The 15,062-nt window shown below is 44.1% G+C and overlaps 1 protein-coding gene across 1 annotated transcript in view; it reads left to right on the forward strand.

Annotated features, from left to right (window-relative positions):
• The window catches only part of LOC137430225 (tumor protein D54), a 32,234-nt gene extending 18,487 nt beyond the window's left edge, over positions 1-13,747 (forward strand). Inside the window, exons 4-6 of the mRNA XM_068120923.2 lie at positions 92-193; positions 8,236-8,296; positions 11,953-13,747. Of these exons, the coding sequence (XP_067977024.2) occupies positions 92-193; positions 8,236-8,296; positions 11,953-12,066 (277 nt within the window). The 3' untranslated portion in view covers positions 12,067-13,747. The remainder of the gene's footprint in view (positions 1-91; positions 194-8,235; positions 8,297-11,952) is intronic.
• Positions 13,748-15,062: the final 1,315 nt, after the last annotated feature.

Raw genomic sequence — 15,062 nt, forward strand, 5'->3', positions numbered from 1 at the left:
TACCGAGTGCCGTTCTAGTTCAATGATGTAATTCCTTTCCTGTTTGTTGTCGTAATATTCATGCAGACTGAACTTGTGATGACTTTGTCAGGTACAAGAAGACGCAGGAGACACTCTCCCAAGCTGGACAGAGAACATCTGCAGCCCTGTCTACCGTTGGCGGAAGCATCACCCGGAAGCTTGGGGATGTCCGGTAGTTATTTCACCGCTGTCCCATCATGAGTGTCTGTTCCCACACAGAAAAAGTACAAATCCTTCCCCTCCCACCGGCCCCATATCCTTGTTCTCTCTACTCGCTCTTTACTAATGCCCATGCTTGGAATTGTTTCTCTGCTTCCTGTATGGCTTTCAGAACAAACTCTATTGGGTAAGTGCTGATTCTCTGGAATTTGTTTTTTGTAATACCCCTTTATAGCTCTGCTTTGTACGTCTCCCCATTCCCTTTCACCCTTAGTGGTGGCAAGGCCACAAAGCAATGCTCTGATATATTTGTTTAAATAATGCTCCAGCAATAACAGCTAATTTATATGTTTACATTTCTTCAAAATGAAAACTCAAAACTGACTTCAAAACATAAACTATTCAGCCTGGGTATGCGCTCTTCCGAGTACCATTCTAGTTGAAGGTGTTTAACGTGCATGGATCCCCTTGCATGATGCATCCCCATTATCATTCAAGTGTCGTGTTTGCTAACAAATTTGGTCACGTGCAAGATGTTTCCAAAAACATGATCCACTAAGCATGTTTAAATGTTTAAGTGTTGCACGAGGCTTCAAGACCCCATGAACTTGAGGTGTGATCCTGGATAACCAGCATTTTCTTTTGGGAGTAGGGGCAAGCATGGGAAAAGAGGCTGCACTTTACCTCTAACTCCCGATTGTTCCAAGTGGCCCTACGGCGAGAAAAGGTGACTCGTCAACTCCAATGATTTACAAAGAGGAGTTCGATAATTAAAAGAACAAATTCCTCTCCTCAAAATGCAAAAATCCTCTCCGGCCTAGCTCCCCCAGCTCTGTCTGTGCTCTGTCCCCCAAATATTCCTGCAGGTCGCACAAGATCTGCCAGCAACCCTCTTATGGTGAAACTGCCAAAATTTTGTCGTGGATAGAGTCTTGGAGACTCTCTATTCACCTTCACTCTTTCATTCCTCTTTTCTCCTGTCTCTGGAACAAACTCCCTCACTCTTTTCAATCCCACTCCACCCTCCAGGTCTTTAAAACCGCTGTTCCCTGTGAAAGAGGTAGCAAAGGCGCAGGAGGTATATAGGAAAATGTTAGGAGAACGCTTGCATTCGGAAGAGGGTCAGAGAGCGGTATTCTAGATTGCAAAGTAGATAGCGAAAGAGGTGCGATGTGATGGGGGTGAGTTGCTTGAAGGATGAAATGGGACAAATCGTTGTGGACCCAGATGGAATTAAAGGAAGATGGAAAAGATATATGGAAATGCTGTTGAATGCAGAGAATGAATGGGATGGCAACAAAGAGAGTAACCCAGTTTTAGGACCCGGCAGAGAAGATAACCTAGAAGGAAGTTGAGGAAGCGATAAAAGCAATATATAATATAATAACCACCTTTAGAGGCCATTTTTCCCCGCAAAGCGGGGGTTGGCCTTTTTCGGGGACCGTGGTTGTTGTTGTTTTTTGGTCCCCTTTTTGAAGCAATGTTTTACGGCCGGATGCCCTTCCTGCCGCCAACCCTGTTTGTCGCCTTTTTTTTTAATGACAAACAGGGAATTACCAGTGAACTGGTACTCAATTAGCCGACCTCGGAAGGATGACAGGCTGAGTCAACCCCCCTGGTGTTAATTCAGCGATCGACCGGGATTCGAACCCAGGATCCCAGGATCCTAGGATCCTAAGCCGGTACCCTAGCCGCTAGCCCAACACCAAGCGATAAAAGCAATGAAGAGTAGAAAAGCGGGAGTGCCGACGGGAGTTGTGGGAGATATGTTGAAGGAAGCAGGAAGTTCGGGTGTGAAGCGAATGACATAGATCAATAATCTGGTGGTGAAAGAAGGCCGGATTCCAGCGGATTGGGAACCGAGTACCCTCGTCCCTCTATACAAGAGGAAAGGTGACCCTCTGGACTGTGGCTCTATCGAGCGATAAAGTTATTGGAGCATGGAATGAAGGTATTGGAAAGGGTGTTGGAGAGGAGGATAAGGAAGAAAGTGAAGATCAACGACATGCAGTTTGTATTTATGCCAGGAAGAGGAACGACAGATGCTCTTTTTACTGTAAGGCAGTTGCAGGAGAAGTGCATGGAGAAGAGGAAGAAGTTGTTCCTTGGGTTTGTTGATCTGGAGAAAGCATTCAATAGGGTTCCATGTGAAGTAGTGACATGGGCATTGAGGAAGTTAGGAGCGGAGGAATGGTTGATTAGAGTAGTGATGGCAATGCACGAGAGAGCGCGCACAGCTGTAAGGACGAAGGACGGGAACAGTGGTGAGTTTGAGGTGAAGGTGGGAGTGCATCAGGGATCGGTACGAAGTCCACTACTATTTGTAGCTGTGATGGAGGTGCTGGCTCGGAACATAAAGGAGGGTTTACCGTGGGAGTTGTTGTATGCAGATGATCTGGTGTTGATTGCGGAGAGTATGGATGGACTGAAGGAGAAGATGAACAATTGGAAGGATTGTATGGAGACAAAAGGTCTGAAGGTGAATATCGGAAAAACGAAGGTGATGGCAAGTGGTAAAGCATGTGGTGAGGTGGAAAGAACTGGGAAGTGGCCGTGTACTGTGTGCAGGAAGGGTGTCGGAGTGAACTCCATTTAATGTACAATGTGCGCTGAGTGGGTTCATCAAAATGTAGTGGTCTGAGAGGGTCATTAACCATTGTGGCATCTACATTCAAGTGTAAGGTGTGCACAGAGGGAGCTGCAGATGGAGCAAATGTTGAGTTTGATCTTGGAGACTGTGTGAAGCTGGAAGGTGTGAAAACATTTTGCTACCTAGGAGACGTGCTGAATGGAGAAGGTGGATCAGACTCGTCAACGGTTGCTGGAGTGAGATGTGCATGGAAGAAGTTTCGGGAACTGAGTGGCGTGCTGTCGAGGAGGGGAGTGTCGTTAAAGCTGAAGGGAAAGGTGTATGCTGCATGTGTGAGAAGTGTTATGATTTATGGGAGCGAGACATGGGCAATGAAGTTCGAGCAGCAACGAAGGCTGGAAATGGTGGAAATGCGAATTGTTTGGTGGATTTGTGGAGTATCGTTGAGAGAAAGGAAGACAAATGATGAATTGCGAAAGATGATGGGAATATAGCCTGTGATGGATGCTGTGAAGAGAAACAGGTTGAGATAGTTTGGTCATGTGTTGAGGAAGGATGAAAGTGACTGGTTGAGAAGAGTGATGGAAATTAATGTCGAGGATGGGGAAGACCGAGAAAGACTTGGCTGAAGGTGGTGGAAGAAGAAATGCGGGCAAGGGGGTTAACAAGTGGAGATGTAGAAAATAGGGCAAAATGGAGAAGATTGTCATGGGGCCCGTAAGGCTAACCCCCGCTCTAGCAGGGAAAATGTCCTTAAAATGCCTATTGTTGTTGTTGTTGTTGTTCACCACCATCTCTTTTCTTCCCCCATCTAAAACCTTGATCTTTTCTACCCTCCGTGAATTTACCCCTTCCACCTTTTTGAAATACCGACTTATTTCCTGGAGGTCCTAGCAGTGTCAATGTGTTTTATTCCCATGCCTCCTTCCCTCAAGCCCTCTCCCTCCCACAGATCTTCCGATGTCCCTGTTCTCTACTGTTGTACTTGTGTGCTTCCGTCTCTCTGCCCATCTTGTCTCACGCTCCCTTTATCATATGTTTTTTTGTCAGTTTGTTTTTTTGTGATTAATGTTGGCTCTTACACGAGCCTTGATCTTGTATAAAAAAAACCAATTTTTTTTTTTATAAGAACAAATAAATAATAAAAAAGAACAAATTAATACCTAAATTATGTCTATTAATTTTGTATGTCTGTTAATTACGTACTGTTGGAATATACCTTTCGACCCTTTGGACTGCTGAGACCTCTTTGACCTTTGAAGACCCTTTAAGACCTCGAAGACCCTTAAATAACCAAAATACTCTAAAGACAAAAGACCCTGAACACCCTTAAATACTCAAAAGACCCAGAGGACCCCGAAGACCCTCAAATACCTAAAATATCCCAAAGACCCTGAGGACCCAAAAGACAATGAACATCCAAAAGACCATGAAGACCCATAATACCAAAAAGGGTCAAAATACCAGAATACCCCAAAGACCCCAAAGTGCCTAGTGCCTCAAGGCCTAGCAAAATGCTAAAAAGGAACATAAAGGACAGATTACAGAGAGGACATTAAAAATGGAGTCAGACCAGTTGGGATTTTTAGACAGACATTAGCAGGGAGAGACGTCGTTTATCTTTTACATAAGCGCCGCATATCTAATATCACAAGTAATTACTTTATTCTTATTCTGAGACATGTACCAAGGACAAAACTGAACTACATTAATTAAACAGTGTTGAACCCTAAGAGCCATTTCCATACCAGTATTGTGGAAATGAACCTTCGTCACTTTCACTAAGATTTTGTACTCAGACATTTAAACAGCATCAAAATGTCCAAGGTGTCCTGGGGTTGAAATTCTCCACCACCTGGTTTTGATACTGGATAAAGCCTGGGAGCTATAGGATGATGGCACATGAATGTGGCAGCCATCAACATGAGGTCTGGCCTTCACCTTGGCAGGGAAGTCGGTGAGAAGTCAGGATTTTAATTGTTGAATTTTCCCAAAAAGCATGGCAGTCATTTGTTTTTTAAAAGGGCCAAGTAGTCTTTGACTTTTTTTTCTTTCTACCTCTGCCTTTGTCCCTTGCTCTCTGATGCAGTCTTTCCATTCGTAACTCCATTAGCCTGCCAGCCCTAAGGTACCGTTTACTGCTGTGTGCCCACGTGGGGTTTTATTCTGCTGCTCGGTCTCTGCATTTTTGTTTTATCCCTCATCAAGTGTCATTTTGCAATGTCTACCTTTCCTTTCTCAATCTTGCTACCTCAAACATTGGTGAGAAAAAGTGTGAACCCTTTAGAATTTTCTGTATTTCTGCATAAATTTGACCTAAAATGTGATCAGATCTTCATCCAAGTCCTAATGATAAAGATGAACCTGATTAAACAAATAGCACAAGAAAATCCAGAATTAATGATTCCATCAATGGTGGCAAGCCGTCCGGGTCCTGAGGCAGCAAGACAACCCCAAACCATGGCACTCCCACCACCATGCTTCATGGTTGGGATGAAGCTGTTGTGTTGGAATGCAGTTTGGTTTTTCGCTGAGCATAACGTTTCTCATTTTAGCCAAAAAGTTCAACCTTTGACTCGTCTGTCCACAGAACATTCTTCCAATAGCCTTCTGGATCATCCAGGTGGTCTTTGGCAAACTTGAGATGAGCGGCAATATTCTTCTTGGAGAGCATTGGTTTCCTCCTTGTTACCCTCCCATGCACACCATTGTTCAGTGTTTTCCTGATGGTGGACTCATGAAGACTGATTGATGTTTGCCAATAGAAGAGAGGCCTGCAGATCCTTAGACATTGCCCTGGGTCTTTGTTGACCTCCTGGGTTTTTGTCTGCCTTGCTCTTGGAGTGATGTTCGTTGGACGACTGCTCCTGGAAAATTTTCTCCATTTTAATACTATCTGCCTGACGGTGTATTGGTGGAGCCCAGCATCTTTAGAAATGGTCTTGTAAACCCTTTCTGGACCGATAAGCATCGACGAATCTTTTTCTGAGGTCATCAGAAATCTCATTTGACCAGGGCATGACACGCTTCCGCAAACCCATGTGGTGAAGACCAAACTCTGAAAGTGACGAACAAAGTTTATGTTTTTTCATATAGGACAGGGCAAACCAAACTCACTCCTGATTGTCATCCCATCGATTGAAACACCTTTCTGTAATTGCCCCCCTTAATTGAGTTAATTAACCTCAAGGTTCACACGCGTACTTTTTCTGACAAAGAAATTGAATTGTGGATCATTTTGCTCAATAAATAAATGAAAAAGTAGATTTTTTTTTTTGTGTGCTATTTGTTTAATCAGGTTCTCTTTATCTATACACAAAGAATTAAGTTAAGCACCCCCCCCGTTTTTTTACAACCTCGCACATTACAAGTTTGTTGTCGTCAAAACAGTGTAATATACCCATGATATTGCTATATTTTCTGGAGAAGTGATATTATGGTCACATAAAAACATAACAATCATGCCGTTTTCAATATTTTATTCTGAATAATTTAAGGTGAAATTTTTTGGGAATTTTAGGCATATTTTCACCTCAATTTAAGTATGGAGCTATAGGTCCATCACGGACAGTGTGGATGACGTTTATGTTTTCTAACGTACAGTCATTGTTCTGAGAAGACCTCTAGCGATCTTTGCGTCAATAACGTGTGTAGGACCCACGTGATCGGATCACTGACTCAACCCTACGTCTCATAGACCCTGTAAGCCGTCGTATGCGTTGCTGTGGCAGGTTGTTCCATTCCCGATGTAATGCACGTTCCAATTCATCCAGATTGGCTATTGGAGGGACCATCTTCGCAATTTGTCGTCCCAACATGTCCCAAACGTGCTCGAGGGGGTTCAGGTCAGGACTGTACGCAGGCCAGGGGATGGTTGTCACAGCACCTTGCTCCAGCAAGGCTCGGACGCGTCTCGCACGGTGAGGCCTGGCGTTGTCCGGAAATCCTGAATACCACCGTAATCCCGCACTTCGATGACCACACCCTCGCCAGCAGACCCATCTTCATGGATGACAACGCCAGGCCTCACCGTGCGAGACGCGTCCGAGCCTTGCTGGAGCAAGGTGCTGTGACAACCATCCCCTGGCCTGCGTACAGTCCTGACCTGAACCCCCTCGAGCACGTTTGGGACATGTTGGGACGACAAATTGCGAAGATGGTCCCTCCAATAGCCAATCTGGATGAATTGGAACGTGCATTACATCGGGAATGGAACAACCTGCCACAGCAACGCATACGACGGCTTACAGGGTCTATGAGACGTAGGGTTGAGTCAGTGATCCGATCACGTGGGTCCTACACACGTTATTGACGCAAAGATCGCTAGAGGTCTTCTCAGAACAATGACTGTACGTTAGAAAACATAAACGTCATCCACACTGTCCGTGATGGACCTATAGCTCCATACTTAAATTGAGGTGAAAATATGCCTAAAATTCCCAAAAAATTTCACCTTAAATTATTCAGAATAAAATATTGAAAACGGCATGATTGTTATGTTTTTATGTGACCATAATATCACTTCTCCAGAAAATATAGCAATATCATGGGTATATTACACTGTTTTGACGACAACAAACTTGTAATGTGCGAGGTTGTAAAAAAACGGGGGGGGGTGCTTAACTTAATTCTTTGTGTATATTATTAGGATTTAGATGAAGATCTGATCACATTTTGGTCAAATTTATGCAGAAATACAGGGAATTCTAAAGGGTTCACAAACTTTTTCTCACCACTAGTTCTGGCACAACACACAAAGCTGAGCTACTAATTTATTTTATATCTAATGGTGCGTGCCTGGTTCTCAGGCTGATGTATTTGTCGCCCTATTTGATATGTGATGTCGCATTGTAACGAGCACTCGTCGTACAGCATGATTCACAAAAACATTACAAATGTTCAATATCAAATGCTTTGTGTGAGCACGTGACTGCAACGTAAAGTCGACTCCTTTGATATCGGTGGTGTATGACTGTCGGCAATTGTCACTTAGTGGTAGCCACTGAATAGCGCAGAGGGCGAAAGCACATCCCGAGACGCATTGCTTTATCAGGTGGACGCATTGCTTCAAGTATTCCCTTGAAATTGAGTCCAACGTGATGCATGTTATCTGTATGAGTAAATGTTCCTGTTTCATATCTGTGCTTGGAGTTCACAAGGCCAGCTCTTTCACATTTGACATTAGGAAGATCCTGACGATGCTTTTTCGCCTGATTACGATGCTGTGAAACGTACCGCACCACACGCATTAAATGTACGACACTATACTCAAACGTGAGAAATTAGTCAAAATGCTGTACTGTATGTGAACTGTTGGTATGATGAGGGTGCTACACAGGCAGTGTTGGAGTGCGACAGTTTTGAATGACATTAAACATTCAAAACAAGAAAAGATAAATGTATCATCGGTCTGACATCTGATTTTGAATACTTTCACCAGCAGATGGTTGTTTGTGTTTGTGCAGGAATTCGCCATCTTTTCGCTCGTTTGAGGAAAAAGTCAGTGTCACCATGTTCGGCAACAAGGTGGGTCTTTTTACCTCCACCACTGAAGCTGGATGGAGGTTATGTTTTCACCCCTGTCTGTTTGGCTGTTTGTGGACAAAATATCTCAAAAAGTTGTGGACAGATTCGGACTAAACATGGTGGACAGATTGGGTGTGTGACAAGGAAGAATTGATTTAATTTTGGTGAAGATCAGAATACAAATCTGGACACGAGAATTATTTAATTTTCTAAGTGATTCTTCACTATTGAGTGATAGGGCCAAAAACGATATATAACACGGTATTTTAAAAAGTTGTGGATGACTTATGGCAAAACTTGGTGGATGAGTTGGGTAAGTGATGAGAACAAACAGATTTCGATTTTGGCTCATGTCGGATCCAGATCTGAACTATCAGTGGATACAAAACGTAAACTGTTCAGCCTGACCGAGGTATGCTCTGTACCGAGCGCCGTTCTAATTTTGACGCTTGTTTTTGACTCGCATTTTGCTGCAAAACCATTTTCAATGGCCATAGTAGGTAAATGTGACAGACTTCTGGTTTGTTCATGGTTTTACCCCCTCCCCTCCCTTTCTCACCTAACTTTCAATTGCTGCAAGAGCCACACACTTCCTCTATAAAGCCTAATTGTTTTAAGTGGAAAGGAAAGGAGGGAGCCCTATAAAAATTCAAATAACATCGCTCCAATAACAAAACAAATACACAAAACGAAACGGTTTCCAATAGTAATAGGTAGAATGAAAAGAATGATGCTTGAGGTGTGGTAATGAAGGATTGATGCCCACACAACAGCAGCTGCTTCTTGCTTCCCATGGTGCATAGCACCTCATTCAACGTGCTATTGCTTCCATCCATTGCTCTACCAGCCTGGCGATACAGAACAACACTGGCCTTTATCAGCAAAAATAGTTCTTCATTCTTCGTTTTGCAGTAGCAATTTTCATTCTACTATTTCATGCATTGTGCACAATTGAAGATTCCAAATCTTGATAAGTTTACAAAAATGCTGAAAGCTAGGTTGAGTGGGAATGCAAAGTGCCCCTCCTCTATACCCTACCCCAATGTGGGAAACCACCGAGATACCCACACTTGTTTATTATACCCTACCGGGTTCACCAGAAATATACCTTAGGGGACGAAAGGTTTCTCTCCATCCATCTGTTCCTCTGTCCCACCTGTGGTTTTTCAGACTTTTCCCATGCCTTTTAACTTATTAAACAGAAACATGGTACATGGCTTTATTATGATAAGTTACAGAACAAGTTCGAGTTTCAGGATGTTTCATCAATTTTTCTGTTATGCCCTTTTAGGACTTTGAAAAAATTTCACATCGGTAGGGGACATGTATTGCAAAACAATTCTCACTCGAGTTCACCTTGATGTCCTTGCGATCGGCTGGTGATTGCACGCTTTTGACATAGAATGCACAAACACAATTTAAAAACCAACACAAAGGTCAGGTCGGTCTATTGACAGCCACTGGTAACATGTACCCCAGTGTTACCTGCAGCATGGTCTGTTAGTCTGTGACTTAAACCGGCTACCCTTACTGGCTTGCCTGTGGGGAGGGTGACGGTGACACGTGGGAAACACAAATTAATATTAGTTTGGTATAATTTATGCACATGACGTGAGCGTCATGTCATAGGGTCAGTGTGTTTCTTTGGTTAAATTTAATATTCCTGACTGCAAACCTCCTAACTGGTGATAAGCAGGGCAGAAACAGTGTTCGTGTGGCAGGTGACACTTGCAAACATGTCGTGCAGCAATTGCTGGAGTGAGACTTTATATGTGCCTTGCTTCCTTGTCAAGTTAGGGGGTTCTATGTATGTATGTATGTATGTATGTATGTATGTGTATGTGTGTGTGTGTATGTATATAATATATATATATATATGTATTGTTACGGACGCGGTTAAGATGTTATTTTGACCGAGCGGTGGTGTAACCGCGGCCGAACAGTTATTCCCCGACTAACCCGATTCAACCCCAAACGTTGGCCGTATCGCACCGCAGCTGCTCAATATGGAAAACTCTAAAGCGACCGAATGCAAAGAGGAAGAAGACGTACAGAAGATTAACTGGGTTTATTATTTACACATATAAGCAGGAAGAAAGCAGTCACGTTTATTTACAGGCACATGAGACGCAGGTGACACAGTGAAATCCTTAGCTTATACAAGCTTAATTAACCCAGGGACAGAACAAACAAGGACAGACTCACGCGGGGAATGATGATAGGACTGGTGGGAGATGGATGGCTGGTGGGATAGGGAGGTCCAACTGGTCCTGCAGCACGATCGACTCGTTGGGCAGCCGCCGCTCCTTCGCGGCCCTGCTCCAAACTGCCGTCCAGGCCTCACGCTGCTGTGGCTGCAGTTTCGGTGGCTCCAGCTGCAGTAAATGCAGTTTCGGTGGCTCGAGCTGCAGTAAATGCAGTTTCGGTGGCTCGAGCTGCAGTAAGTGCAGTTTCGGTGGCTCGAGCTGCAGCTCAACTCTGGACTTCTCCCGGACCCAACTCAAAGCGCCTCTCTTGGACCCAACTGCTTGGACTCCCTCTCGTCTCTCTGTAAAAGCTCATCTCCCGGACCCAACTCAAAGCGCATCTCTTGGACCCAACTGCTTGGACTCCCTCTCGTCTCCCTGTAAAAGCTCATCTCCTCGGGAAACGCCCTGCCGTGGGTTATATAGGACCCGCCCCTCAACCTTTGCGAACCTCCCCGATCACTCTTCCTCCGCCCTATCTAGCCAAACCCCTGGCTCATGGTTGGTCGAGTGGGGCTGGCTCACTCCTCCCCTCTATGACGAGGTGGAGACACGCCTTTATTCTCCGACCCTGCCTCGTGGTCAATGGCGGCAATTGGAGGGGAGATTCTTGGCAATGGCACTCGAGGCCTGGCAATGACGAAAGGGGAAATGAAAGTTTTGGGAATGGGAATGAAGGGAATCTATCTCTTTCACTGATGCAATGGAGTATTTCAATTAATGGGAGACACAGCCTTACCCTAAAACACATAATAAGATATAACTATCGAACAGGTGTATTCTATGATGGGCTGACGTGCATGCTCTTGGACTAATTATGGGACGCCCTTTGACCTTTACACAGCTCCGGAGGCAGGAGGCGCAGAATAAACAATATTCATCACCAATTTACCACAATACAACACAATCAAAAAAATGCAATCCTCATATCCGCAACAGTATATATAATGGAACCTTCTCAAAATTGATATGGAGTATGATATGTTGTGATTAATAAAATTTATTTAAAAAATTATAAAGTGCTTTTCCAAGAATATGTCTCAGAACATTTCCCATCGATGGAAGGCCGAGGAGGGTACAGTACTCATGTCTGGAGGGTGGGAGTGCCCACTAGTATGTAAAATACTCCTTAATATATAGGTTCATTTTCCCCCATTTTACAATTCTCATTGGCATTTCTGACTGGATTAATGTTTTAAACTGTATTTAAAATGGTTGCATTCGATGATATGCCATGCGAATAACAGTCAGACATCCTGATCACCAATGCCACACTTGTACTCGTACAACCTGTAAACATGCAGTTCTAATTTGCTTTGATGCAGCACTTTTCTTGGGAATGTTGCTTGCATTTACCCTACGAGTCCAGTTTGTTGATCTGACTCTTCTTCCCGATATTTAAACCCTCAGCCAAAGGATTCTGAGGAGACATGGCAGAGCGACCCTGGTGTACCCGAAGAGGGAGTGCCGGCGAACTCGAACAGCACAGTTTTCACAGCCGAAAACCCAGTGCCGCTCATCTAGGCCAAACGACATGGCCGGACATCCACGGGTCCCGTCGCTGCTCGCCGAGCTTTTCGCCTTGTAATCGGTCGCTGCACCCTTCTAATGCAGTTCTTCCTTCCTTGTACCCATCCCTTCCACCTGAAACCCACCCTTTTAGATTAATTTAGTATTTTCAACTTGTTCATCCTCAAATTATCCACATGTTTTTTTGTTTTGTTTGTTTTTCTCCCTGACATGCTGTTCTTCCGAACCATTGCACTAGACCGCTGTTTACTTCCGTTCTTTACTGCATGCTGTGCTTTGCTGGGATGTGTGTGGTGCTTCTTGGTTTATGATCAAGAGATTTCTGGTATGGTATGTTTTATTCTTTTATTTTTCCAACACCATGTTTTTTTTCTCCGTATGATGACTCTCTACTGTGATGAGTCATGTTTTTGTCATGTCGATGGTTTTTTGATGCTTTTTATGTTATTGTTTTTGTATTCTCATCTCGTTTATGTATATTTTTCTTTTTGAAATATGCTGCTTTGCCATTTTACTTTACCTTCCAGGGAGAAAAGGGGATTTATCATTTTAGGTTTTTGCTTCCCTAACAGGCGTCTGTTATTGCGAGAAAAGCAAAACCTTTACTTGATTATTGCAAATGTGCTTTTGTAAATGATTTTTGGTGTTTATGGTCGAACTCTTAAATGCTGTACTCACTAAGGGCTGCTTGTGTTGCTGTGAGCTTCACTGCACTCGCTCTGCACGTTGGTTGTGCAAACAATTTTTTAAGCTTCTTTCACGCCAGGGCTGAATACTCCAGCAAGAGCAAATCCAGTGGCTTTTACACACTCCTGGTGTATGGCCAAGCTTTTTTGCTGTCTTTGCACTCTCGCATTCATTCGTTTCCAAAGTAACTATTGCGCTATCTCATGCGTAACTGGCTTGCTGCAATAGTGTGGTTGTGAAACTGGTAGGGAATGCTTAAAAACGGAAACCGACCTTTGTCACCGCAAATGCAACCTGTCGTTTCCGTCCGAGTCGTCTCCTCCTCTTCACCTTCGGCAGAGAGCCACGGTGGAGTTTCTTCCAAAAATTATCACTTGTCGTTGTCTATCTCACTCATTTTAAGGTTTCAATGATATTCATTTCAACTTGTGGGTTTTTGCCCACGTGATTGCAGAAATCTGTTCACCACTGATACCGCTGGATTATTTTGAATCCTAACCATATATTTTTTATTTTCTCCAGTCCAGTCACTCACCAAAGATGCCATGACTGTCTCATACCCTCTGGGGATTGGATTTTGGTTTGTATTTTGGAATATCCTTTCTTTGGTTTTTTTATGTTAATACCTTTGGGAGCAAGGTTGTCTTTATGGCTTGGTACTCCCATGTTGTTATCCTTTTAAAAAATTAATTCCATTGATACAAGACTATTATAATGGTGCAACAGATGCTTGGGAATGTCCACTGGCTTTGTACGACAGCCGTCGTTTTGTTTCGTTTGTTTGTGGCCTTTTGAGGGTTCATGCGCTCATGGCCCACATGCGCTCGTGTCCATGATGGTTGCTTACTTTGAACTACACAATGCACAATTTTATTTGCTATCAGGAGGTAAGACAAATGAATCGTCCTGTCGGTGCTCATGAAGCAGTTTGTTGTACGTTTAACCAAACGTGTAAGGATTGTGGGTAATAAAGGCTGTTTCGGTTGTATTTGTGGCTTTTACACTAGCTCAACAAAAGGTTTATCGTTTTAATGGTTTACATTACCAGAATGGGTGTAAGCGGAGACACCATGTTTACCGAGTTTTCTTTCTCAGCCAAACCTTTTTTTCACTCCAAACTCTTTCACTTCTTGACAAGAAAAATTGTGCATAATGTGCTACAAACATGAAATTTGGCAGAATGGTAGTTTATTACACACAAAAGTATTTGGAAATGGAGAAATGTCAGAATGCATCCTGAACAGTACTATTTTCAAAATGGCCGCCACTTTTTATGCCTCCGTTGACGAAGTCGCCGGAGGCATTATGTTTTCAGGTTGTCCGTCCGTCCATCCATGATAGGTTTTCGTTACCGTGATAACTTGAGAACGGCTGATGGAATCTTAGTCAAACTTGGTGCAGGTATGTATAGAGGTAAAGATGAACTGATTCGATTTTGGGGTGAAAGGTCAAAGTTCTAATAGGTCTAAAACTTGAACGACTGAAGTGATCTAATTCAAGCTTGGTACAGGTATGTATAATGATGTAAAGATTAACTGGTGACTTTGAGGTCAAAGACAAAGTCAGTAAAGCCCCAGTCATACTGGATTTGAGTGGCCACGAATCGCCCCGATCACCCCCGATCTGGCGATTCCCCGCACCAACATGACTTTTCGGCAAGATCGGCTGTAAATTTTCCCACAGTCATACCAAAACACCCCTGCCACGACTCCCGTACGATCGCGCCGTGACCGCCGCGCCGACAAAGCCCGATCCGCCAGGTGCGCGGCAAGATCTCCACAAGTCCTAGCCCGTGCCCACAGGTCTTCGCCCCGATCCGCCCCGATCCACCCCTATCCCACTACGACCGCACTACGACGGCACTACGACCGCAGTACGCACGCGTACGTGCCCACCCGTCCGAGCCCGACTGCGCGGCGGCCGTCCTTGCCCTATATAAGAACGGCCAAGAATCACGCCGACCTAACTACGATCTTAAAATTCAGACGACGCTAATTCACGTTATTTTTGTATGTCGTTTATATAAATCATCAACTCCAAGCCTTCCAATGATGCCACCAGCCAGGAAGAGGGGGAGGGGATCCAGGAAGACGTGCACAATCACGCGGCCGCCGTGACCAGCTTGGATGTGATCGATGTGACCAGCTTGGAATCAGGAGATGAAATGATTTCGCCGCCGGGGATCGCCTATATATACCCGGTCTTGTGACAGGTCGTACTGGCGCCTACTGGTGCTTACTGCATGCTTACGGCAGTCATGGCGGAGTCTTGTTAATTCGTGAGAGATCGGCAATGATCGTGAG

The sequence above is a fragment of the Myxine glutinosa genome, chromosome 6 (assembly GCF_964187855.1).
Source record: "Myxine glutinosa chromosome 6, kmMyxGlut1.1, whole genome shotgun sequence".
NCBI lineage: Eukaryota > Metazoa > Chordata > Myxini > Myxiniformes > Myxinidae > Myxine > Myxine glutinosa.